The 26479-nt window shown below is 40.8% G+C and overlaps 1 protein-coding gene across 8 annotated transcripts in view; it reads left to right on the top strand.

Moving 5' to 3' along the window:
* Positions 1 to 26479, top strand: part of PPP1R12A (protein phosphatase 1 regulatory subunit 12A) — a 100794-nt gene that overhangs the window by 11530 nt on the left and 62785 nt on the right. For all 8 annotated transcript variants that reach the window (XM_088677015.1, XM_088677016.1, XM_060279679.2 and 5 more), the window contains exon 2: positions 17945 to 18075. In XM_088677015.1, the coding sequence (XP_088533141.1) occupies positions 17945 to 18075 (131 nt within the window). The remainder of the gene's footprint in view (positions 1 to 17944; positions 18076 to 26479) is intronic.

Raw genomic sequence — 26479 nt, 5'->3', positions numbered from 1 at the left:
GAGTCTCCTTCTTTGGAGGTCTTTAAGCAGAGGCTTGACAGGCATATGTCAAGAATGCTTTGATGGTGTTTCCTGCTTGGCAGGGGGTTGGACTGGATGGCCCTTGTGATCTCTTCCAACTCTATGATTCTATGATTCTATGAATTAGTCTTTATGTAGAAAACTATGATTTAAATCAAGCCTTACTGACTAGTGATTTAAATCGTGATTTAAATCGTGATTTAAATCAGTTTGATTTAAATCAAATCCACCCTGTGTGATAGGGTCCAAGATTCATTAGAAAATTCAGACTAAACACCATACCTTTTTTGAACTCCAGCTTAAATTTAACTACCCAAGATGTAGAGAAGACCGTAGCTGAAGCTGGTGCCAGGGGAGAGGATTTGGAACATAATTGCTCAATTTGCTTGCTACTTCCTCAAAGCAGACATGAGAATAGTAGATGATGTAAAGTTGCAGGCGTTTTTTTTTTTTTTTTTTGCTGTGTGTGTGTACCATGATTCAAGCAGTGACATGCTCCAGCAAGAAGACACTTCACATAGTATGCAAAGTAACTCAGAAAGGTAGGAATCATGAGATCCATTCAAGCTCATCATTTATGATAGCATTCTGTATACCAGATTGACCCATTTCATATACCATAATGACCCATAAGGAGGGTGAATGAAGAATAAGTGCTGTTGCTCATCTGAAACTCAGGTGAGTTGGATGGATGGATGAAGAAGACAGTGGGGATGAATGAGAACCCAAATCGCTGACTCACAGACTTCTACGCTAAAAAGTCATGTTTCCTCAAAGTCCCAGTATGCAAGGATCAAACAGTCACGTGCAGGAAAGTTCATCTAAGGATAGCAAAAGAAGTTATGAGGCAACACCAAGATGCAGAGAACACAAATTCTGGTGTTCAGAAAGAATAATTAGCACAATGATTTTGGCTATTTTCAGTTAAGATAGATAAGACAGATACTTCAACATAAATAAGTGGGTCACAAGGTCAGCTAACAAAACTTTTTGCTTGCTGGGTGTGGGGAGTAGTAATGAGGTATTACTGCCTTTTACAGTTTGCCACAGCAAAAGTACCTATGTCCATTCGCATGGATTTCCTGACCTGAGACCTTTTCTGGTGTGGAAGGGAGGGGTTCCTGATGTTTTGTTTGTTAGTGGTTTTGAAGAGTTTTTGTTCCTTGGGCTGGGGGAATGGAACAGATCAGGGTGTTAGTGTCTCAGGATGACTAGATGATGCATATATTGAATGGCATTTTGTTATAAGAGTGGAAGGACTTAGTGTCTAGGCACGAAGGTGAGATTTTCAAAAAATGAACTAGTGTTTCTCCAGGAATTGCACCCCAAATCTCTCAAACTAGAGGAAACAAAATCTCGTGTTCTGTATGTTTGTTGAATGGTACACCACTCTGGGTATGTCGGAGGTATGGGAGTGTGGATATAGGAATTGTTTAACGGATAAATTTTATATTTAAAGATTGAAAAAATTCCCCAACCACATCTAGAGTCCCTTCTGACCCATTGGTTTTAGTCAGTGGAGGGGAAAACATGTCCCAGCTTCAAACTGGTTTGAGACTGATCCATGGATATATTGGAGGAATGAGGGGGCTTAATTCCAGTGGATTGAAAGCTGCCCACATAACTCCCATTGAGCACCCTGTTTTGACTACTGCTGCTGGCTGCAACACTGCTATCAGTAGATTTACACCAGCTGTGGGGAGCTTTAGGTGTTAGATGTTGCTGAACTACAACTCTCATAATCATTGGCCATGCTTGCTGGAACTGATGTGAGTTGGCGTCAAGCAACATCTAGAGGGCCAAAGGTTCTTCACACCTGATCAACTGACAACTTTAAACACAATTTTGAAATAACATTACTCCTCGAAGGAATTGGTGCCTTTTGGGGGGGGCAGTTATTGGTGTGTCTAGTACAGGTACATTCTATCTGGAAATTCATCTGGTGTGTTGCAGTGGGAATTGATAGTGAACACATATGTTCATATTGCTATTTAGACTAAATAATAAATAATTATAATTGTTTTAATATTTTCAGAATTCTGTGACTGCCCAGATTCATCTGAAAATATAAATCAAACAGTTGAGTCAAACTCTTAGAATCTTTCATTTTACAACAGAACACTGTCATCTTAGCATGCAAGTTACAACAAATAACCTCTCCTTTGAATATAAGATACTGTATATTCCTGCGTATAAGACTAATTTTTAACCCAGGAAAATCTTCTCAAAAGTCGGGGGTCGTCTTATATGCCGGGTCATATTTCTTATACGGCGAGTATATCCCAAACTATATTTTAACTGGAAAAGTTGGGAGTTGATGCATACAGAATTGCTCTGGTCATTTTTTAAGGAAGTGTGCATACTCTTTCATTAAAATCAGGTTTGAAAAGTATTGTATTTATATCTTTTATCTTACGTTTCATAAACTCTGAACTATGTTTGAATGAAGATTATATTATTAACTGCTTCAAGAGGTCTGAGTTCAAATCATGTTAAATGGTAAGATGTTCTTGAGTAAAAGACGCTTCCATCAGCACACTTGTATGTAGTTCCCCTTTTAGATTGTCTAGCCAGAAGCTTGGAGTTGGGCTATTTAAAGTTTGAGGGAAAAATAGCATTTAATGCAATATAGTCTTGATACATTTTGAAATGGGTATTTGCATTTTTAACAAATACAATAATTTTTTCCATGTGCTAGGCGACTTCTGTCTGCTTGGCTGTTTACTTTTCAGCTGCATCAAGTATATCTGTAAATGCTAAACCTTAACATTTGAACTATTGGTGCTGCCTAGCCAACAAGGTTGCTCCATTTTTGTTTTTGTTTTGTTCTTTGCAGATAGTTGACCAACCAGTACAGTGATTCAGTTAGCAGTTAAAATGTAACCGGAAATAATTGCCTAATTTTTGTGGTGTATGATACCAACTTCTGTTCCTGTTCTCCTTTTTCTTAAGTGTATGAATGTCCCTAAATAGATCAGAACTAAGTTGCCTCTTCTGTCAGTGACGACCAGAATTACAGAAGCCTTGTTCAGAGTTTATGAAATATTGTTGGTTAATAATGTCATTTGCAACCACATAGAGCAGAAACAAATAATGTTATCTATTTGAAACAAGCAAAACCCATGGAGTTAAGTTTGCAAGTATTGTGTGGGATCCAAATGTGCTGGGGTTTTAAATTGCTCTTTAGGGTTCGGTTGGGGAGGACCTAATGTGGGAAAGAGATTGTTAGACCATAGCTCCTTGTCTTCAAAATCTTATACAAGTTGAGTTGCTGTATTATGTGAAAATCAGTAATGCTGTAGTGTTCTTGTAGAAATGGTTTTGTCATACAAATGGGACATTGAATCCCTGCCATTTATCACATAGTAAATGTTTAAGACTGGATCTACTTGTGTTTAAATTTGGAAAGCAGTGTGACACAGCATTTGCACTGTAATTTGTTTCTTTTAACTTGTTAAAAAGAACCCCACCATATGCATAAGTACTCCAAATATCTTCCATAAGTAAGCTTGGGATTGTTAACTCAAAATAAAACCAAGATAAGATCTGATCAAACTTTATCCCTTTAACTTGGCTTCATTTTGGCCATAAAAAGCAAATCCAAATAAAAAGCATGTTAACATTTTTGGCATTCCTTAAAAAGGAAGCAAAACAATAATGAGTTCTGAATGAGAGAACTCTCCCGTCTTGTGAAGTAGAAATGGAGTAGTTGCTAATGATTGGCTTGCTATCTTGATATGTTTTAGCCATGTGATTTTTCTAATTTTTGAACACAAAATTAAGACTTACTGTCTTTATAGAGTAACCATTGTTCTCAGATAAGAGGCATGCTCTTAATTTTGAATATTAAATGCAACTTGCCATTTTTTGTTGAGATATTTAATTGTACTGGACATTTTAAAAACGTGTAGGCTGCCTTCTATAAAGACTGTTTACAACCTTAAAAGGCAATCTAATAGACAAAATTTAAAGCCAGTAAATACACATTTCAGTAAATAAAATTTAAAATACAACCATACGTTCAGTAGGTAGAACAGTTCTCAAAGCCTCAGTAACTCCTAAAGGCTTAGATGAATGCATGCGTCTTCAGGGGGCACCAGTAATCTACAATGTAGACTCCAGCCTTATTTTCAAGAGGACATAGTTCCATAAACTGAGTGCTAACACAGAAAATGCCCTCCCCCTGGACTGCTCTAGTTGTGGGACATCTGACAAAGTCCCTCCTGAGATTTTAGTAGCTGGGCTAGTCTGTATGGACATAGGTGTTCCCTTGGGTAACTAGGTTGCAAGTTGTTCATGGCTTTAATTCATCAATAGAATTGTAAACTTGACCTAGCAACAAATTAATTCCTAGTGCTGCTCTATCAGCAGGTAAATTACATTAACATAGTGGGCTCCACATAGATCACATGACAGTAGTCCAGCTTTGAGATTGCCAGCACATGGATAATTGTGGCCCGGACATCCCTGTCTAGTAGCTCTTATTTGGTGCACCAGCTGAAACTGGAAAAAGACTTTTGGTCACTGCAGACACTTGTGCCTCCGATAACACTGGTTCCTTGAGCACTTTGGGCTCCTCCCTTGCACCACAATGTATCATTTGCTGTCTTATAACAGGGAGCATTTCCCAGTACCATGTAAAATGTACAAGGTGTCCACACTTTCTCTCGCAGCATGCATGCAGGCCACAAACACAAGTATCATCTATCTCACACACTATACAGCCACACATATGTCTCTTCTCTTTGCCCAAGTGTATCCCTCTGTCTCTCTCATGCCTGTGCTGTCTAATCCCCCATTTAGAAAAGACCCTACATGTATGACAGAAACACCTTCCATTTCTCAAACAAACAAAAAATCCCCCCGACAATGAAAAGAAATGGGCACTGGATTGCATGAATGGTCACTGGATTGACAATCCCTATATTGGACTATAAGAACAGCTTAATTTGTCTGAATTGATATTCTCTACTTTCCCCCCTGAATATTTTGTTTTAAGACTCTCTTTAAAAGTTCAGGAGCCTCTGCACAAATGCCAGCGTAAACAATGTATGCCTATTTTAAGGTCCTAAAGACTAATTTGGCCATGGTATAGTTGAGGGCAATTTAAAGTAGTATGTTCTGTCATGGGAAGTAACATAATCGCCTAGGTAAAGTTTTATTTCAAAGCTGTATCATTACCCTTGAATACCCAAATATGTTTGTTTTGGTTAGGGTAAACAAGTGTTCTTATAATTCTATCAACCACATAGGCTGTTTCTGCTTGAGAGATTGTGTATTCATCAGTTGTCATTTCCCCCCTGTTCAAAATATCTTTGGATGCTAAGGCATCACTCTCCTGTATCATAAATTTCAAGTGCAACCTTGGAGACTGGTGGTAAACATATTCTTCATTGAAATGTAGGGTGGGAGTCTATTTCATTGCTTACAACCATTAATTGACACTCAGTCCAAGTTGCAAATAAGCATTGTTTTTTATGCTCAATCAGAACAGCAACTCTTAGCTTGTAAATAGATGGGCTTCAAACCTACCCTGCTTTATGTACTTGTTTATAACTATGAAGAGTAGTTTCAAATTGTTTCCTGTTTCTGACAAACTAGTAATGAAAATAGATCCAATTGAAAAGAGCTCTTAAGTTATTGCTGCAGACAGAGAATGTTCATTAGCAGGTGGTCATACAGTAAAAAGGCGTCTGAATGATAGAAATAATTCTAAACTTGACACATGATGAAACTAATAGTCTTCTAATTTGATACTATGAGCACATAATTTTCTTCATTATATTTTGTATTCCTTCCAGTCTTCTTCTCAGTGGCATTTTAGTGTCATAATGAGTTTTTCTGAGTGCTGGTAGCATGTGCTGACTGAGAATTTGAACTAAGTTTCTATATCAAAGCCCATTGCTTTAGCCTAGGGGTTTGTGAGCCTTTTTTCCAGTTGAGGATTGCATTCCCTTGAGGAGCATCTTTTGGGGGTTGCAGGCTAGCAGTGGCTAGGGCACGAATTGGTGATGAATGAGTTTTCTTTTCTCTTTTTCTTTCTCTGCTGAAATCCACAGTGCCCCCTCCCCCCTCCATGTCATCTCTATCTTTCTGTTACCCCGTCTGTATCTCTTTGTTTGGGGCCTTTTTCTTTTCCCCCTTCCATATTAATGCAGATAGGAAGTGATCATGGTCAAATGCTTCTCCTTTTCAGCACACTCTACTTTTGTATTTCCGTCCTACTCTCCTTTCCTCTCCTAGTTTCTTCTACTCTGTTGGTCATTGCAAGGCTCTTTTTGGCCTTGGGCTTACCTAAAAGCCACACCTCCCCCCTCCCCCTTTGTGCAAAAGAATCAATTTTTCAGAGGGATGGCTAAGAGAGCAAGAGTGAGACTGCTGCACCTAGAGGGCTGCATAAAAGGCTTGGGGGCCTTAGCTTCCTCATCATTGCTCTAACCACAGCAGCATTGGTTCTGAGAAGTAATTCTTATGGTAGGGGTTCTACAAATCTTTGGAACCAGTTGTTATGTCCTGCTTTTCGAGATTCTTAATTCCCCACATGTTTATGCACTTCTCTGTTTTGGCGTTACTGATTATTGCCTACCATATAATTAAGTTCCTTTAGAAAGCTTGTAACTTGCTGAACCTCAAAAACATGATAATATTTCTACAGGGAATTTTTATAGTCATTTCTGTGACTATAATCACCCCAGAACTAAGAGGATCCGTGGGGAGCAGAAGCTTAAAAGGAGGGGGGGGTCTCCTCTAAGTTCTAAATGGGTGTGTGGGTGTATGATTTACCCAAATCTTATTTGAGGTGCACATATCCCATTTCCTAATTCCTTTCTTCATATGTTGGCTATTGGTATGGGGGTAAAATGCTTGATGATATGCAATGCCATTTTGTAGAAGACCGTCTTATGGAGGTGTTGCTATATCACCGTGGAAGCCCAAAGCTTATTTTAAAGATTACACTCCCATGTTTTTTTTTTATTAGTCCACAGTTAAATTGTCTCTTTCCCAACAACTAGATTTTCTTTGCTTTTTTGTTTTCTTGTTAGTGAGGATGGTAGGCACAGTTACCTTGAGTCTGTCTATTTTGATAATGACTTCTGTGTGGAATGAGAACAGCAATTTGTTGTTCCATTCCAAAGTCTATCTGTTCACCATCTGCCCATCACTATCTGACCATCATTCAGATGGTCCGCTCCCGCCACTTAATGGATCCAATTGGCTTCCAGAGAGTGGTAGGGGTTGTTTTATTCCATGTTGATGGCCTTTCAGCTGATTCCCTGGTGGCCCGCTGGAATGTGGAGTTAACCAGGGCTATTGGCTGTCTGGCTCCGAAGCACCCTCTCTGATTGCATGGAGCCCGGACAGCCCCGTGGTTTTCCCCGGAGCTGAGGGTGATGAAACAATCGCTGAGACGGCTAGAGCGCCAGTGGTGGAAAACTCATTCTGAATCAGACCAGACATGGGTTAGAGCTCAACATCGAGCCTACCAAGTGGCAATGGCGACGGTGAAGAGGACCTTCTTTGCCGTTTCTATTGCATCTGCAGAAAACAGCAGCAGGAGACTTTTTCAGGTGGTTCACAATATATCAGAACCACCTTCATCATCGGAGCCTGGTAGGAACCCCAAGATCTCCTGCAATGCTTTTGCAAAGTTTTTTTTCAGATAAAGTCGCTCAGATTCGGAAGGAGGTAGACTCCACCATGGGAGCAGGGCCAGGGCGGGAGAGTGCTAGAGCCCTGTCTAGTCATGTTATATGGGATCAATTCAAATCTGTTACCTCCGAGGATGTGGACAGGCTGCTTGGACGAGTGAAACCAACTACCTGTCTCCTTGATCCTTGCCATCCTGACTAATAAAAGCAAGCCGGGAAGGGCTGGGCGATGGGCTCCGTGGGGTGGTGAATGCTTCCCTCTACGAGGGAGCCTTCTCAAACCCACTGAAAAAGGCGGTCATTAAAACGCTTCTTAAAAAACCATCTTAGATGCAGCCAATATGGCCAACTATCGCCCAGTCTCAAATCTACCATTCTTCAGCAAGGTGGTTGAGTGGGTGGTTGCTGAACAACTCCAAGCACGCCTGGAAGAAGCGGACCATTTGGATCCCTTCCAGTCGGGATTCAGGCCTCACCATGGGACTGAAACTGCCTTGGTCGCGCTGGTCAATGATCTCCGGCGAACTAGGGACAAAGGTGAGAGCTGTTTCCTAGTTCTGCTGGATCTCTCAGTGGCCTTTGACACCATCGACCATAACATCGACCATAACATCCTTCTGGACCGTCTAGAGGGGCTGGGAGCTGGGGGCACTGTTCCCTCTCGCAATGAGGTTCCGCTCCTTCCTCCTGGGCCATGTTCAGAAAGTGGTGTTGGGGGATGAATGTTCAGACCCCTGGGCTCTCACTTGTGGGGTGCCTCAGGGTTCTGTCCTCTCCCCCATGCTTTTTAATATCTATATGAAGCCGCTGGGAGAGATCATCAGGGGGTTTGGGCTGGGTGTTCATCAGTATGCAGATGACACCCAGCTCTACCTCTCTTTTAAATCAGAACCAGTGAAGGCAGTGAAGGTCCTGTGTGAGTACCTGGAGGCGGATTGGAGGATGGATGGCGGCTAATGGATTGAGGTTGAATCCTGACAAGACAGAAGTACTGTTTTTGGGGGACAGGAGGAGGGCAGGTGTGGAGGACTCCCTGGTGCTGAATGACACAGCTGTCCATGGAAGCACAGGTTAATTCTGTGTCCAGGGCGGCTGTCTACCAGCTCCATCTGGAACACAGGCTGAGACCCTACCTGCCCACAGACTGTCTCGCCAGAGTGGTGCATGCTCTGGTTGTCTCCCATTTGGACTACTACAATGCACTCTACGTGGGGCTTCCTTTGAAGGTGACCCGGAAACTGCAATTAATCCAGAATGTGGCAGCTAGACTAGTGACTGGGAGTGGCTGTCGGGACCACATAACACCGGTCCTGAGAGATCTACATTGGCTCCCAGTACGTTTCCGAGCACAATTCAAAGTGTTGGTACTGACCTGTAAAGCCCTAAACGGGCTTGGTCCTGTATACCTGAAGGAGCGTCTCCACCCCCACCATTCAGCCACTGAGATCCAGCACCGAGGGCCTTCTGGCGGTTCCCTCATTGCGAGAAGTGAGGTTACAGGGAACAGGACAGAGGTCCTTCTCAGTAGTGGCACCCGCCTTGTGGAACGCCCTCCCAGCAGATGTCAAGGCAATAAACAACTATTTTACATTTAGAAGACAACCAAAGGCGGCCCTGTTTAGGGAAGTTTTTAATGTTTGATGCTGTACTGTTTTTATATTCGGTTTGAAGCCGTCTAGAGTGGCTGGGGAAACCCAGCCAGATGGGCAGGGTATAAATAATAAATTATTATTATTTATTATTATATTCACATAGGCACTTTAAAATGAGTTGAGCCCTGTATTATTGCTTTGTTGTGGAAGGAGAATTGTGCTGATCAAAGGGTCCTTCTGTAAACTGAGTGTCAATGTAGTATCAAACCCATTGTACTTAACAGAAATACTTCTATTTCATGGTATAATGGACACATCTACATCTACTGTGTGTCACTGTGTGCTGTATAGTCAAAAGCTGTTCTGTGTATTGGAGAAATGTGCTGCTGATTTTAATAATGCATTGCTGTAATCCACCCTGGGGCATTGTGGTGAAGGGTGAATAAGAAATCGAATTAATAATAATAAAACAAGAAGGGATTGTAAGGAGCTTCAGATGTATGTCTCCATACTAGCGCAATGGCAAATGGAATTCAGTGATTTTTTTTAAAAAAATTGTATTGCAAATTTCATCCAGTATTCTTTCCATTACATTATGTGGAACAATTGGTCAGGCAATAACATAATGAACTTTTATATGCTTGTGGTAGCTAGAATTCTCTGTGTGAAATACTGGAATTCACCATTAACACCCAAAATCAAATAGTGGAAGGATAAAATATTGGAGTTTGTAGTTATGGCTAAGTTGACAATTTCTTTAAGATATTAAGGAAACAAGACAAGTTTCTGGTAATATAACAGAATTACATCGATTGTAGGATGTATGGCTTATTATCCAATGAGTTAGGGTTTACCATGGCTTAATGCATAATCATACAATAGGCAGATCAGTGGTACATATCTATCAATCTATATCAATCCATCTGCTTGAAACTGTGTTTCAAGAAATTTGAAATACATGTTTGTATTGTGGTTAAGTATTTCTTCTAGGAAAAAAAGCAAAATGATGCATATAGGGAATAAAAATTATAGCTTCATGTATGTATTTGCATGGTTTGAACCAGCAGTGGTTGTCTGGAAAAATTACCTTGGGTTCATGGTATATAGCAGGGTTGACCCAACACCCTTTGGTGCCTGAGGCAAGATGTACCCCCTGATCTAGGCCCACACCCGGTGGTGGTGGTAGGGGGCCCAACACAGTCACTCCATGGGACCATCCCCTTTTCACTGGGAGTCTTGGTGAAAAGGGGGCATTCTGCAAGGCAGTGTTGCTGCTCTCCCCATCTTTGGCTTTCAGCTAAGTTGTCGGCTCCCCCAAATCCCAGTCTGGATCTCCCACCCACTGTGAAGCATGCCACCCAAGGTAGGTTGCCTTATGCAGCCTCATAGGGCAGCAAGCTAGCTTCAATGTTTCAGGGCAAACCACAAGTCATGCCTTTCTAGCCTCTTTCTGCCCCTCAGGATTTGCTGCCTGGTACATATATGGTTTGATGGATATCTTGCCCCAGTGTGCAGCAACTTTGATAAAGACAAATTATGTGTTAGGGTTCAATAGGAAAGGTGTTGAAAACAAATCTATCGATATAATGATACACAAATCTTTGGTGTAACAATACATGGAATACTGTGTACAGTTCCAGTCATCACACCTCAAAAAAGGGTTAGTGTAGAGCCGCAAAAGGTTCACAAAAAAGGCAACCCAAATGATCATGGAGCTTGAACAATACTCCTATGAGAAAAGTTTGCCAATTTGCGAACTTTTAAGTTTAGAGGAAAGACAAGTAAGGTATATAGTAGGTGCATAAAAGTATGCATGGTGTGGAGATGGAGTGGGTTCTCATTCTCATAAAACTGGAGACTATCCAATGAAGCAGTCTGTTGGATGATTCCAGGCAGATAAAAGGAAGTCCACAGTACATAGTTAAATTATGGAATGCACTCCCACAAAATGGCCACCAATTGGTTAGCTTTAAAAGGGGGTTAGACCAGGGGTCAGCAAGGTTTACCTCGCCCAGGCCGGTTCACTCCAGCGGAGATCCCTCCATGGGCCAGATCGCACCCACGATTTCCGGCGTCTGTGCAGATGTGATTTCTGGCGCCGCGGAAGCGAGTCCCCGCGCCGCGCCAGTTTAGCACAGCCTGCAGGGACTCGCCAAGCAGGCCTCTCTGTTCAGGGGCAGCTCGTGGGCTGGTTAAACGACCCCCCGTGGGCCACTTGTGGCCCATGGGCCTTAGGTTGCTCACCCCTGGGTTAGACCAACTTAACAGAGGTTAAGGCTTTCAATGGCTACTAACTGTGTGCTGTGTACAAGCTCCTGTACTGAAGGTGTTATGCCTTGCTGGGGAGCGCGCGCGCGCACACACACACACACACACACACACACACAGAGTGAGCGAGAGATATTCATCTAATCAAACTAGAGTATCTAGTAAAAGTGAAGTAGGAGACATGATAGAGCTTTAGAGCTATCATTGGAAGCAGACCTCTCCTGTTGTTTTGAACACAAGTTATCTACTACTGTTCCCTAACTAACTGAAGACTCTAAAATTTTCCAGCACAAGTACTATTTAAAGTGGACACATTTGCTGTTGCTATCTTTGAAAGAGCCATATTCTTGATCTGCTAATACATAGGCACTTCAGGCTCATTTTAGAAGCTTGTTTGATTTTAGCATACATATAGTTAATATAGTTGAGCCTTTTGCATGGGAATCCCAGAGCCTTATATGGTCAGCTAACTTTGTTCTGCAGTGAACTGAAGGCACCCATCCAAAGGAAAAAAATTCCAATTGTCTTTAACTATCTAGTACCCTTTCATTGGCCTCCTGCGGTAGTACAGTAGCTAACACTCTAACAATTTAAATGTAGGCTTTTACAAAGATTAATTTTGGTAGTATTTGAAAGCTGGATATATTTAGAGAGCAGAAATATTACTTTAGTAAAGGTTCATAACAAGGTCTATAGCTGCTTCATGTAGAGATCTGAAAACTAGCATCACTTTGCGTGAGGACTTCTAATTATTTATAATACTGATCTTGGTGGTTCTGTGCCTGTCTGCATAAAAAGCGGCAACTGACAGAGCAGGTAGTGATTTTTGCATACTTGGAGGACTTTCTAGGCATGCAGAAATCAAAGTCAGACCATACAGCATGAGACTCTCAATCTCAGGGTTGTGGTTTTGAGCCCCACATTGGGCAAAAGATTCCTGCATTGCAGAATGCTGGACTTGATGATCCTTGTGGTTCCTTCCAACTCTACAATTCTATGATTCTTTAAAATCAAACAGCTCAACACAGACTGAGTATCACAGTGGCCTCTAGGGGGGGTGTCAGTTAAAGAAAAAGGGGAAGAGGGGGAATTGGCTTGCTTGAGCTGCTAACAGGTTACAGTTTTGGAAGTGGGGGGAAAGATCAGAAGGAATACATGCTAGAAGGTTAAGTATCCTATCTGAGCTATTAGGGGAGGTTTCAGGAGGGAGCAACTGATGTGCCTCACTTTTGTTTCCCATTCTGCACAAATTTGTTCCTTCTACTGCTGTATAGAAAAACGTGCTCTTTAACCTAAACCTTGGGGAAAGGTTTTAGGAGAGATGGAAAGAGAAAGAATAAAAATACAACCTACAACTTGGTGTGCAAATACATATGTGTTATGTAGTGTGTCGAGGAGTCAACCTGGAGACTTTGATGAGCTTTTGATGATGGTTCACCTTTGGTTGCCTCCTGCAGCCTTCCTAAAGCCTGATTTCTTTCTTTTTTTCTCTTTTAGTTGATATTTAATGACAAGTAACAAAACATACCCACACAGGGAAGCCCTCTGATTTCTTAGTGGAGTTGCCTGCATTCAGAATAGCCTATCCTCGTCCCCAAGGAGGTACTAGTGATATGGAAGCTCTGTTCATTTGCCGGTAATTTTTAGTTGTGTGCTGGGACACACAACTACTGGTCTAAATTGGTGATTGATAAGCCCATTACTCAAATGTTTTATGTGAATCTGAAGTACCCATCCACAAAATAAGTTGCTAGTGATCGTGCTTGATTCTGTTTTAGCTTTGCTTGCTTCTATTCAGCCTTTGCTGTGCTTGGTAATTGACCATGTTCTTACTTGAGGTGTGATTGAATGGTCCTGTTTCTTGTAGCTGAATGACATATCCTGAAATAGGTATATCATATTGAATCATGGAGGGTGGGAATGTACTGTTTTGGAGACAGAAACATTATTGACTATTGCACACTTTAAAATTAAATCTTATAAGATATAGAAGTGAAATTTGTTTCCAGTTCAGATTCAGAAAAACTGTGATCCTGCTATGAGAACCTTAGAATACAATGCCCTAGGCCGTGACTGTGGAGTGTGTTCATCTCTCTTTAGTCTAGTGCAGGGTTTCCTAAACTTGGATCCCCAGCTGTTTTTGGACTACAGCTCTCATCCCTAGCTAACAGGACCAGTGGTCAGGGATTATGGGAATTGTAGCCCAAAAACAACTGGAGACCCAAGTTTGGGAAACCCTGGTCTAGTGTTGACTACTCAGAGTTGACTATTTCATGGGCAAACCAATTTTGGACAAGACAGTGGCATATGCCATTGTTTGCTGGTTTCATTAAGAGATTCAGGGGAGAAAAAGTTAAATATGTAGAATTATATGGATCATCATTGTAGTGAAAGTAGTAGTGAAATTTCAGGGCATTAGTTTGTTTCAATAAGTACAGAACAACTTTCCAGAATTTGAACTGAGAAAGAGGGTGTTTTTCTTGCAATTGTTTTATGACCATCTGGACTTCATAATTCTAAATCACCTCATAGATTGCTTAATACTTTAGGGTGACAGCTGCCTGGTGGTGGTTGGTAGCATAGAAAAAGCGGGGGGAGAGAAAGAAAGATAAAAATTTCTTTTAGAATTGTCTTGATTGTTTAAGGGAAAATAGGAACAAAGAACCTTAAAAAGGATTGATTAGAAAAAAATGTTTTGTGCAAAACTTCATCAGAATTGAGACAACTTTTGGGCTGTATTGTAGCAAAAGGACGGCAAAATACAGACTTCACAATAGCTGGCAGTTTGTGATTGTGACACCTATATGATTAGTATAGGTAGGATTACCTTGACTTTTATTTACCTTTAATGACACCAGCAAATAGATAAATCAGACTATATAGTGTGATGACATCATCATGTCCAGTAGATTGTGCCTTCCTTGGTGGGATCATTTGAGAAACAATGCAGAAAAGCTATCATTTTTGTTCTCTGCACTCTTATTTTGTCTTCACTTTGTAGTCACCAGTGTCTCACCAATACAGGCACAATTTTATGAAGAGTTGCATCCTGATAACTGGAACAGTGCCTTTGCTGTTGCTACCAGTCATTCATCTCCACTTCCACAGTTCCTAGAAGGCACCTGAGCTTGCTGTGTGAGTTGCTCCCAATGGCAAGAAACTTGGAGGCAAGCTATTTTGGTAACAATCAGTTGCTTCCTGCTGCTTTTACCTTACCCTCACTACCTCTGCCCAGGGATGCACAAGCAAGGGTACCTGTTGCCCATTAGTAACTAAGACAGCAGTTATATCCCTCTGCGTCTTTTCTGAAATGCAGCGTCTTCTTTTCTTTAACTTGCTGTGTTGCACCCTTTTTTCCACAGGAAGTCACACTTGCACCAGCTTCTTTTACAATAAGATAGCTGCTACCATCATGCCCAATTAGCACTAACTCACTGTTTCATCACTACCTCCCATATTCTCTTTCAAAAATGGCCTGTATTCCAGACACTAGGAATTCTAGCCTTGTCAGCTCACTTTTGGAGCTTGAGAGGAGGCTGCAGGAGAAAATACAGTGGTACCCCACAAGACGAACGCCTTGCACAACGGAAAAATTGCAAAATGAAAGTGTATTGCGATTTTTTGGACGACTCGCAAAACGAAGCCGTCTATGGCCGTGCTTCGCAAGACGAAGCAGCCTCGCGACGGGAAGCCGCCGCCGCTGCTCACCTTTAGGACTCCGCCAGTGATGTCCATGGCCGCTGCTTCTGCCTCCTGCGGCGGCGCGGTGCTCATGGCGGCCTCCGTGGCTCCGGCCTTGCCCTCCTTGGTGGCCATGGCGGCCTCCACGGCTCCTCCCCAGCGGGCTGGCGGGGTCCGGCAGTAGCAGCAGCGGGGCTCGCCAGGCGGCCCTTGGCAGGAACAGCGGCGGCGCCTGAAGAAGCGGAGGCCGCGGTGGGAGGAGACCCCTGGCCCTCCTCCTGCTTCCCCCTCCCCAGAGCCTTGAAGACCTCCGGCCGTGGTGGGTGAGTGGGTGAGCGCCTTTTTTGCGCTTCTTTTCCCCCCATAGGAACGCATGAATTAAATTTCAGTGCATTCCTATGGGAAACCGCGCTTTGCAAGATAAAATTATCGCAAAACGAAACGACTCGTGGAACAAATTGGATTTCGTCTTGCGAGGTACCACTGTATAATGGGATAACTCAATGCATACTTTTTTACTTGGGAGTAACAATATTGGAGCAGGAGCAGCTGTATAGTGCATTATTGTTAATATACGAGATTATCTAGTCAACACTCCTCTCCATAATCTTACATTCAGACATTAACTGATATATTTCTTGAAATCATTGATTTGCTTTCTATACCCAGTTATTAACCTGCTATATCGCAAGAAACCACCAACACACCCATAGCAGGCCCCACGTCCCTAGTATCACGTCCATAACATGAGGTTGCACCATAATCTCACTTTTTCCAAGGCCTCTGGTTGGTAGGTCAGGACCATCTCACCCTGTATCACCAGATGTTGCACTTTGCAAGGCCTCTGGTTAATGGGTTAGTTACACTTTTACCCATGCCCATAGCATAACTGATTTTCCAGGCATCTGGTAGTTTTTATTTCTCTTTCCCTTCAGAATGTTCAGTGCATATACCAATCCAGTTTTAGTCTGTAGTCACAATGCAGTGGTTTTCACCCAAGCGCTCTATATGGATGCATATGATGACCCCTTCATAAAGAACATAGATTATAGCCTCATTTTTGGTAAAATAGTGCCCCATGTTTTCAGTTTCTATGAGCCTTTGAGCAAAATTGCAGTAATGTTGGGCTGGCTAGTTTGAACCATGTTGAAATTGTCAGTGAAGTGCACATGAATGAAAAATGACTGTAAACACCAAGCAGCACAGGTTTCTGCTGCTGCATAAATTCTCTTGGGCCTTTTGGGTAGACATGTGTAGGGTTACACTGAGTGTGTTTTAAGACAGTGATTTTTTTTAGTGTTTTCATGTGTACATGTGTTGATGGTGCCCATGAGATTACCTTTACCTTTCTGAATGGTTTATAGTTCTCAGTCTATAATGGAATACTTGCACTGAGTGAGCCATGCTGTAAATGAGTAGCTAGTCAAGTGGAGAAGGAAAAGGCATTTGATGATGTTTCTGTTAACCTTAACGATTTGCAGGCTGTAGGCTGTATTCTGATGAGGTCATGGCCTTTTGCTCAGGGGTTTCATTGGAGTCCTGAAGATGTTTAGGATTAGAAAGTAACAGTTCTGACATAGAATTGTTGGACATAGTTTTTGCTTTCTACAAAAGCAAACCTTCAGACACCCAAACGGACAGAAACGTGACATTGTTGTGGTTGGATTACGTGCCTTGAGTGAAGGCATTGGATTTTGATAGTTTAATGTTGTATAGCTCCGTGTTACTGTTGGAGGTCCCTGTGTGGCTTTCCCCCTTGCACATGGCACCCACATGGCTCGAACATGTCGTAGTATGGCTTGCCATGTTTTCTGAACCCAGTTTGTGGCTGAGTGGTAAGCCATAAATAAGCCAAGGTTTGTTCTTGGTTTACTTCTGGTTTATTGCTTATGGTTTGTCTGAGAACACCCCCCTGGATTTGGATGGCACAAAAGGCCATAATAGAGCTGTGTGGGTACTGTGCTGAGTTGAGGAGCAACCCATGTGGGGTCCCACATGGCAGGGGGGCATAGTCACAACTAAGCCGTTATTTGAGACAAACTGTGATTTACATGTGTGACTAAGGCAATTGAAACTGTATTTTAGTTATACATATAATAAAAATCTTAATTCCCATAGAGGTTGCTCAGGGTATCTAGGTACCCAAGCATGCATGGTTTTACAGTACTGTATAAGCTCAAAACTGAATTGCATCCTAAGGAAACTGACATAATTTGCTGTTTGCTATATCTTGTGATGTGTGTTTTCTCTTCTACATCTTTCTTTTAGAAACTCTGCAGGGTCTGTTTTGTTCTTCACACTGTCAAAAAGTGAAGAGTATTAGGGTAGCTTATGGCAGATAAGACATACAACCTCACAGTTCTGTATATATCACAAAGTGGAGACATGCTCTCTGCATTCTCTTCTATCCTTCTAAGGCTGGTGTGAGCTGGCAGAGAAGAAATATACCAAACAACCACGTATAAGAACATTTTGTCATGAATGGAAGGAACATGTTGCAGGTGGCTATAGTGAACTCGAAATGGCAATAGAGATTCCTATGCAGAATAAATAAAAGAAAACAATGGGCTAATTCATGTAGCATGAATCATGTGAACATGTGCTTTATGTGGGATAATGACATTGCTGCCTGTTTGGTTGCGGAATGGGCTGTTTGCGGTTAGATCTATTGTCATAGAATGACATTTGGCCAATTGGTAAAACAACCTTAACACTTTTTTCTTCTGTTTATAGGCTTGCATAGATGATAATGTAGATATGGTGAAATTTCTGGTGGAAAATGGAGCCAATATTAATCAACCTGATAATGAAGGCTGGATACCTCTACATGCGGCTGCTTCCTGTGGATATCTTGATATAGCAGAGTAAGGACTTTTCCCCTATATTTAACATAACTTACCTTGATGTTTGGTAGACTTATGATGCAACCATTGCTAAGAAGCTGTTTAACGACAGGATACTTTGAGCAATGTATTCCATATTTTATGAGATGAGAACTGGGTTCTTTATGACAAGAAGAAAAATGCAGTTCCCTCACTCCTCATAATAAAATTATGTTGAACGGTGAATTTGAAATTTGCGGCAGTCTTACATTTGTTAATCATTTTGTAACAAAGATATATCTGAACATATATTCTAGAAATGAGCGCTTGATACTTTATTTGAGGCCTGTGTTTTTTCACTGTGAAATAGTCAACACTGGAGCACCAGACCTTTTGTTGATACTTAATTATATCTAGGGTTAAAGAACAAGCACTGTATTTAGCTAAAGTTTGTCTTTCTTATCTTGGGATGTTGATAGAATTTTCTGGGAAGTTTACAAATAGGATGGCTGTAGCTTTTAAGGATAGCTCTCCACAATCTTTAACCTTTCAATTTGATGTATTGGGTGCCCTTATGAGGAAGAACTCTGAGCTTGAGAAGCCTAAACCTGTCCAGGCTATACATTGACACCTCTTGCATTGCATATAGTAACGTAGGATCCTGTTTGTCCTTAAAAGGAAGCAGTACTAGCTGTATTCTTTCTGACTCTGCAGTATGTGTCAGAATTCTGTTTGAGCTAACATATAAACTAGAATGGCCTTTTAGCAGCTGTAAGTTTCAGTAATTTTTTCATGTGGCAGCTGAAACTACTTTTTAAGGGGTACATGAGTAGGTTTATTGTATATGGTTTTCGTATCTCATTTGTTCTTCCTCTGATGTGTGGGACTGAAGTTTCAATAGTTATTTGCCCATGGCGTTGCTAAGATTTAAAGACACCTTGCATGTAATAGTAGAATAAATGTGTGTAATTCCAGTACTTATGCTGTACATCAGTACACACACACATTCACACCCCTCCTTTATGTATTACACATACAGATGTGTCTGTATGTGTACATATATAATCTATTAATAACTTATTATATATCAATAAAAATTATAATTAGGAAATACAAACATATTACTACTTTTGAGTCTCTCTCTCTGCATCATAAAAATACATTTTTATGTTTGCAGAGCAGTTGTACATAAATGTTCCACTTTTCAAGTGTGAAGGTAATAGGCATTTCATCCAGAGCACACCCTCCTAAACAGTCTTGTTGAAGATGAAAGAAATAATTGCTTGCCAAACAAAAACTAGTAAAGAGGATGTGACTGAGAGGTTCACAATGTAGTTTATGCTTTTTAGGGAGTGTGCTGCAGAAAGTAGGGACTCAGCAGCTGCAGACATCCCTGGAGGTTTCTCATTTTATTGATCTGGGTTCTTTCCTGGTGATAGGAATGAATCAATCTTAGTGGCCTTAATCCTTTGTTGTGGGCACAGCACAGGGACTCCCCCACCCCCATTCCTCTGTGGCTTTTGATGCCATTGTCCATAGTATCCTCCTGGACCAACTTTGTGAGATTGGCATTGGAGGTCTAGTTCTTATTCTGCAGTGTTAAGTTCAGCGAGTTACCCTGAGAAAATGTTCATTGGCCCCATGGTGTTTTTGTTATGGTGTCCCACAGGGGCACATTTTATCCCCAAAGTTTTTTTGGGATCTAAATGATACCAAAGCTTTTTAGGATCTCTCTGAAATGATTGAAAGCAGACATTAGGAGTTTAGAAGCAGGATGCCTTCAGTATGCTGATCACAATTGAACTTGATTTCTTTTGCATCTAAATAGGGTGAGGCTGTAGAAGCCTTGGACCAGGGCCTAGCTGCAGTTAGTGGGCTGAATGAAGACCAGTATAATGAGTTTGAATCCTGTGGCAAAATGTCTATTCTGGAAGAGGTTGAGCTCTTTCTCATGGAACAGGTTCACAGCCTGGAGATGCGCCTGAGTCCATCTTTATCACTTGGGGCCCAATTGGTCTCTACAGCTGGGAGCTCCTTCTATAAACTTTTATCTGATCAGACAAGTGCGGCCATTATTGGGTTGGCCACTGTGATTCAGGCATTAGTAACCTTAAAACTAAGTCACTGTCTACATGGGGCTTTATTTTGATGCATTGCAGGGGGTTGGACAAGATGACCCTTGGAGTACCTTCAAACTTGCAGTCCAGATCTCAAACAAATAATTTACTTACGGTTGAATGCCTATGTTAGGAGTTGTAAGCAGGAAGTTTTCCTGGCTTGGTTGAGGATTAAGACACAGGGTCCATACTCATCCATACATTTTTGGGGTAGGGTGACTCTTGTGTGGTTTTCTCACAGCATTCCCAGAACTGTTAAAAACATCATGTATTGCTAGAGTGTCCACATTTTCTCAGTGCTTGACAAAAGTTTTTGTGAACCTGCCCATCTGATCTATGCTGTGTGGTCTAGCTTCATTCTTGGTTGAATTTAGTTAATAATTTTTTCTTCTTCATGTTTCTAAAAATAATAAATTAGTTAGTTTTCTTTTAAGACAGGGATGGAGAATCTGTGGCCCTCAAGATGTTGCTCACATCATCCCTGACTGTTGGTTATGCAATCTGGAGCTGTTTTAAGACCTTGGTGTTGTAAGAGATATGCTTCACTCATGATTAGATTGGACAATCAGGACTGCTATCTGGTATACAGCATGATATAGCTAAGATATCACTGTGCTATAAAATGCCTATGATTCGCTCAGATACATAAGTTTGTCACCAAATGGCACCTTAAACCTGGGTTGCCATTTATATGAAATTTATATCGTCACCATCATCACCATTACTGTTATTATTAGTTTCATTTTTCTACTGCTTTATATGTTAAAGGAAAAATCTCAGAGCAGTATACAACACAATAAAGCATCAAATGAAACAAACCAGAAAAAGACAGCGACAAGAGATCACTACAAATCAACAAGCTGGCTGGTGCTCAACAATATCTTTTGATACTGGGGAATGTGGGGGCATGCACAGCAGCAGAAAACGTTGTTGCACGCCAGCCAGATGGCGGAGATGTCAGTCTCCAAACCTGATGGCAATATATCTTCCCTTGGTTGCAGGTTGACTCACATCAGTCCCAAAATGTGCCTAGTGCCTGGGGGATTTTGAACAGTGCTCCCTAGGTACCAGAAAGTTTGATCTGCATTGTGATAGAAGTGAACAGCTGATTTGATTATGATTATTTTTGTGACTTGCTGGACTTGGCTTGACTATTTGTAAAAAGTTGACAACTTGTAAGACACATGAGACTCAAGGCAAGAACTCCTAATTGATAGTTTAATCACAACTGATGTTTCATATCCTTTGTATTATCGAGTTCTGCCAAACTGAATAGTTGGTCACACTATTTCTCTGGCTCAGATAGACAAAACCTGCTTAGGACTATTTTCTCCTTCCGCTGGGTTTGTAATTAAAATGATAATAGTTATTGTTACCTCAAAGAGGTGTGGTCAGTCTGCACCTGCTTCCTATCGTCACTGGCTCTCAAAGCTTTGTTTGGATCATGTGGGCATAGATCTGCCTTTCACCAAGACTAAAGCTGCTTTTTTGCTTAAGACGAGTGCAAAGCTACCTGGGAAGAAAGTACCTGAGGTTGTGCAGTGTGGCCAGAAGAACAATATTTGCTTCTTTGTTGTTGTTGTTGGTTATACCCCTTATTTCTAATCTATTGACTTCCTCCTTCCTCCTCCTCCTGCGATTCTTTACATTTGCTTCTTTGTTTTGAATCAGTATATGTTTGGATAATGGTGTCAGGTGGAGGGAGAGAGTTGCTTTATGGCTCCTGCAAGCTACAAACCTGAAATTGATTCTTGATTATGCTTTCAAGGAGCTGACTTTAGGCACCAGGTCTGTTGACAGACCAACTCTGCATTATAAAGATGTCTGCAAACATGACATGAAGGCTGAGAACATTAGCCTTATTGTGTGGCAATTCCTTGCTGATGACCATAGTGTCTGGAGACAGGCAGTCAGGTCATGCATCCATAGCAGCGACCAGAGGAGGAATGACTGCTGGGAGGAGCACAGAGAGAATAAACATCATGCATCTGCAGCAGCACAACTGGATGCCTTCATCTGCCCCAGCTTCAATAAAACATGGCTCTCCCGTATTGGTCTCTACAGCCACAGTTGGTGCTGTAACTCTCTAATGGTTTGACTTTACCCCCAATGGCGCCCTCTTCCATTGTCTCCCAAGACAGATGGATGCCAACAGCAACTTTTAATAAATATGTTTGCCGGGGGGTGAGTGGGTGGGTTAAAATTAGCAAGGAAAAAACGCAAAGGCTGTTTAACCACAGATTTATTTAACCCACTTACTAAAGTCAAGTGTAGGAGGCTACTAAATCAGTCTGCATTTATTCATCTAGCACTACTTTGACTCTTAGGCAGAGATTCTATCACCTGTTACCTGATTTTTTCAATCAGAGATGCCATATCTTCTCTGTAGGATCCTCTCCATGCAAACCATGTGTTCTCTTTCTCATATAAGTAAACATGCATAGCATTGCACTGTTAAAGTTAAAATAAACAATTTAATGTGTTAATTGACCTTCATAAACTCTGAGTAATACATAATTTCACTCACATTGAAACTGCTTTGGAAGTTTATAATGTTGACATTTAGTACGGTATGACTAGATAGCACAGTTGACTGTTAGAAACTTTATTTGTAAGTCCATGGGAAGAGACCATTTTGTTCAGTGCTGCATACTTTACTTTCCTTAAATTCTGGTGTTGTGCTCCTTTTGGAGCAGTTCTAGAGGTAACTCGGAGAATGACCATCTAGGTTCTTAAGGTAAGAAGGGCAATTCTAGGAATCTCTAGTCCCACTGCAGGAAACTTATTGTTTTCTTTTTGAAAGGTTGGAGAGAGGAATGTGGACTTTGAAACCTAATTCTTATCTGGAAGATGTAATTATTTGGGGACACTTGTTCTTTGGAAGGAAATTAGTGATCTTCGCATCTACTGGAACCATCCTGTTTTCACCTTTTCAAATTATGTTGAGGTTTCCTTTTTGTATTGTTTTATTCCTGTTGCTTTAGAAGCCCTTGACAGAAAGATTGCAGGAAAAGACCTGTTTTTTTCCTAAAGGAGGGTTTTTGTTTTTGTTTTAAACTAACTTCTGCATGTCTGCCTCTTACCCTGATCTTGGAAATGCAGTCCGTACTGTTGGAGTAGCAGTTTGACTCAATGAAGACAGCTCAGAGAGAAAAGCTCAGTTTGCTGTTCTGCTTAGATGACGTGCAAACCAGTTAGATTTGTAGTTTATTTAGTGGGGAATGGAGCAGAAATCCTCAACTTCAGACAGGTTTCCACTTACTTTGGTATAGTATAACTACAGTGGTACCTCTGGTTACGAATGCTTCAGGTTACACGCTCCGCTAACCCGGAGGTAGCTGTTCATGGTTGTGAACTTTGCCCCAGGATGCGAACGAAAATTGTGCGCCAGAGGTGCGTGAGCAGCGGGAAGCCCCATTAGCGAAAGTGCACCTCAGGATAAGAACGGTTTCAGCTTAAGAACGGACCTCCAGAACAAATTAAGTTTGTAACCAGAGGTACCACTGTACTTACTTTGGTCTTGTTCTATCTTTTACGGGATGTTTTTCTCCTGTAGGTAAAATTAAGAAAGTAACTAGCCTAGTGTCATGTTCTGTTTGTGCTTTCCTTCATAGTTCTAGTTCCAATATGGTATTCAGCTCATGAAAGGAGGCATGACTTTCTTGAAACAGATGTTATTTATTGCATGATTCGCTTTGCATACATATGAATTGAGAAACCATACTTTTTCTAATGTTGAAAAACAGCTTGTAATGGATATGTGCTGAACAGATATCCTGGGCCTCAGTTTCTGGTGCTCCTGATACTAGTGACCTGATGGGGCAGACTATTTGAGATACTTCATGATTAAGTATTGGCTGGGAAACAAAAGTCTAGGGATTGGCAGCCACTGTTGATGCCAGTCTGGCCATCATTCATTGTTTTAATAGTCACTTCCTTTTCCTGTACTTTGCTTTTTAATTCAGTGGCTGCATAAGGCCAATAAAAAATGGATACTATCGATGGATTAATTTGCTTGTGTCTCAGATGTTGAATAGGTTGAAATGAGCATAACGTCAAAGAACATACTTTGAGATGCCTCCCACACTGAATATTTTTTGACTAGGATGACACTATAGAATACTGGATCACTCAAGGTATTCATAAGATTGCATTTTCTGGTTGTTGTTTTGCTCATTTCATATTAGGTAATCACTGTGGTTCTTAAGACTGTTTATGGAAGACAATCTTACTCGGCTACAAGTGATTGCCAAAGATTATGATAGTTTAGCTTTGTACAGTATGCTTTTCTTTGAAAAGAATGAATTTCTATACATAAAGATATCACTTCTACTTCTAGCATTCCCTATTCCATTTTTCTCTCTCCCTTATTTTAAAGCCTGTGTTAAATTTAACAGTTGCTGTAACAATTGGTCGCTGCTCCTACTTAGTGCACACCAATGTAACAATGATTTAAACTGCTTTTAAGAGAACCATCTGCTGAACTTTATCAGCATACAAGCGAGGCATTTTAGGCTCTCTGTGCATGCAACGAAGCCAGCAATCTTAGGCATATGTCCTACTGAACAAAATGGGACTTCTGACTAGTGATGTTAAATTCTTGAGAATAATCTTTTGGAGAATATTCTTGAGAATATTCTCGATTAATGAGAATATTAAAGAACTTTCATTTAAAATAGAATATTCATTTTAATGCATTGAAAATAATATAATTAGTTAATATCCATGTTTATTCATGGGTAAACTTGTTCAGATGGTAACCAAAAACTGTACAGATACTCAATGGGGCAATGCAGTGAATGCACATTCTTTGATTTTTTGCCCCAAACTTGAAATTGAAAATTCAACGTGAATGACTCACGTTAATCGCTAAGCCTGTCACTAACCATATATTTACCATCAACTTTGAATTCTAATTATGTTTTGTATGTATGGAATGCAGCTTTTAAGTAAAAGGAATATAAAAAAGACTCAGGTCCACTACATGAGTATGTACTTTAATAAGCATATCTACGTGGTACAGTATTTTCAGGCAGCACTAATAAAATTAATATAAAGTTTAAAATAAATGCTATTTTTTCCAGAAAATAAAACACAAAATAATCAGCAGTGACAAGTTACATAACATCAGAAATGCAAATTACTATCTGCTTAGACAAGTAAGGCAACACACAACATATTTAAATTATAACTGATAAATTGTAACAAGAAATAAATTTATTTTTTAAAAAAGTAGGCTTTAAGTAACAAGTCTCAAATGGTTATACAAATTTATATTGACTCCTCAAACATCTTAAGAGGATAAGTCATCATCTTCGTCTCCACGATGTCAATCTGTGGTAAATGGCACTGCAAAAACCAGTTACTAGCACTAAATAAAAATGTAGAAATGTCAACTGTTTAAATCAAGGCCACCTCACATGCCGTTACACATAATTGTATAGGCCTAGGTACTTTAAGTGTATAAAGCATTAAAGCTACTTTCTGCAAAAAAATAAATAAATCACACTGTATGGCCAAGGGTATAGAATTGCTAAGAATAAGGTCACACCAAATAGGAAAAAAGCTATTACATATAGTTGAAAAACATATGAATTCAAACATTCATCAAATTAAATGAATAACATTTTTAAAAACAAAACAAAAAATGTTTTCTGTACCTCACATTTCAGAACTGCCAATGGTGACACAATGCCCAGTAATGTAACTGGATCAAAAAAATCATTATTCATTACTTACACATATCACAGATTGATTTATTATTTACTAGATTTTTAAAATGTGGGTTGTAAAACTGGTTCTTACATTAGAATTTACACTTTGTGGAGAATATTCTCCGGAGAATTTTCTAGCAGAGAATATTCTCAAGAATATTCTCTGGAGAATATTCTCACCTTACATCACTACTTCTGACTAAAGCATACATAGGCTCAGGCTGTAATTGCCCAGATTTTGCTAATCCCTGGATCCCTTAGAAAACACACAATAGTACATAAACTGTTTTTAGATTAATTTAGTCTGTCCTGCTTTTGGCATCAAATTTGCCTTGGTTATCCTGATGGATGACATGTGCAGAGAGAGACAGGTGGAGTATGACCCTGTTATTTCTCCTAGATTGTTAAGTTTAGGGCAGGGGTCCTCAAACTAAGAGCCATGGGCTGAATCCGGCCCACCAAGGTTTTGGCTCCAGCCCGCCCACCAGTTGCAGAACCTGCTGCTGACTCCTTCCCTTCCCTTCGGGGTAGAAAAGGCGGGCATGTTCTCAGAGGAATGGGGGTGGGGGAGGCAACCTCTATGGGAGAACAACCCAAGGCGGGGGAGGACTTCCT

Source organism: Zootoca vivipara, chromosome 9, assembly GCF_965207765.1.
Source record: "Zootoca vivipara chromosome 9, rZooViv2.hap1.1, whole genome shotgun sequence".
Taxonomy (NCBI): Eukaryota; Metazoa; Chordata; class Lepidosauria; order Squamata; family Lacertidae; genus Zootoca; species Zootoca vivipara.
The sequence above is the reverse complement of the archived record's forward strand: the minus strand, read 5'-3'. Positions and strand labels throughout refer to the sequence as shown.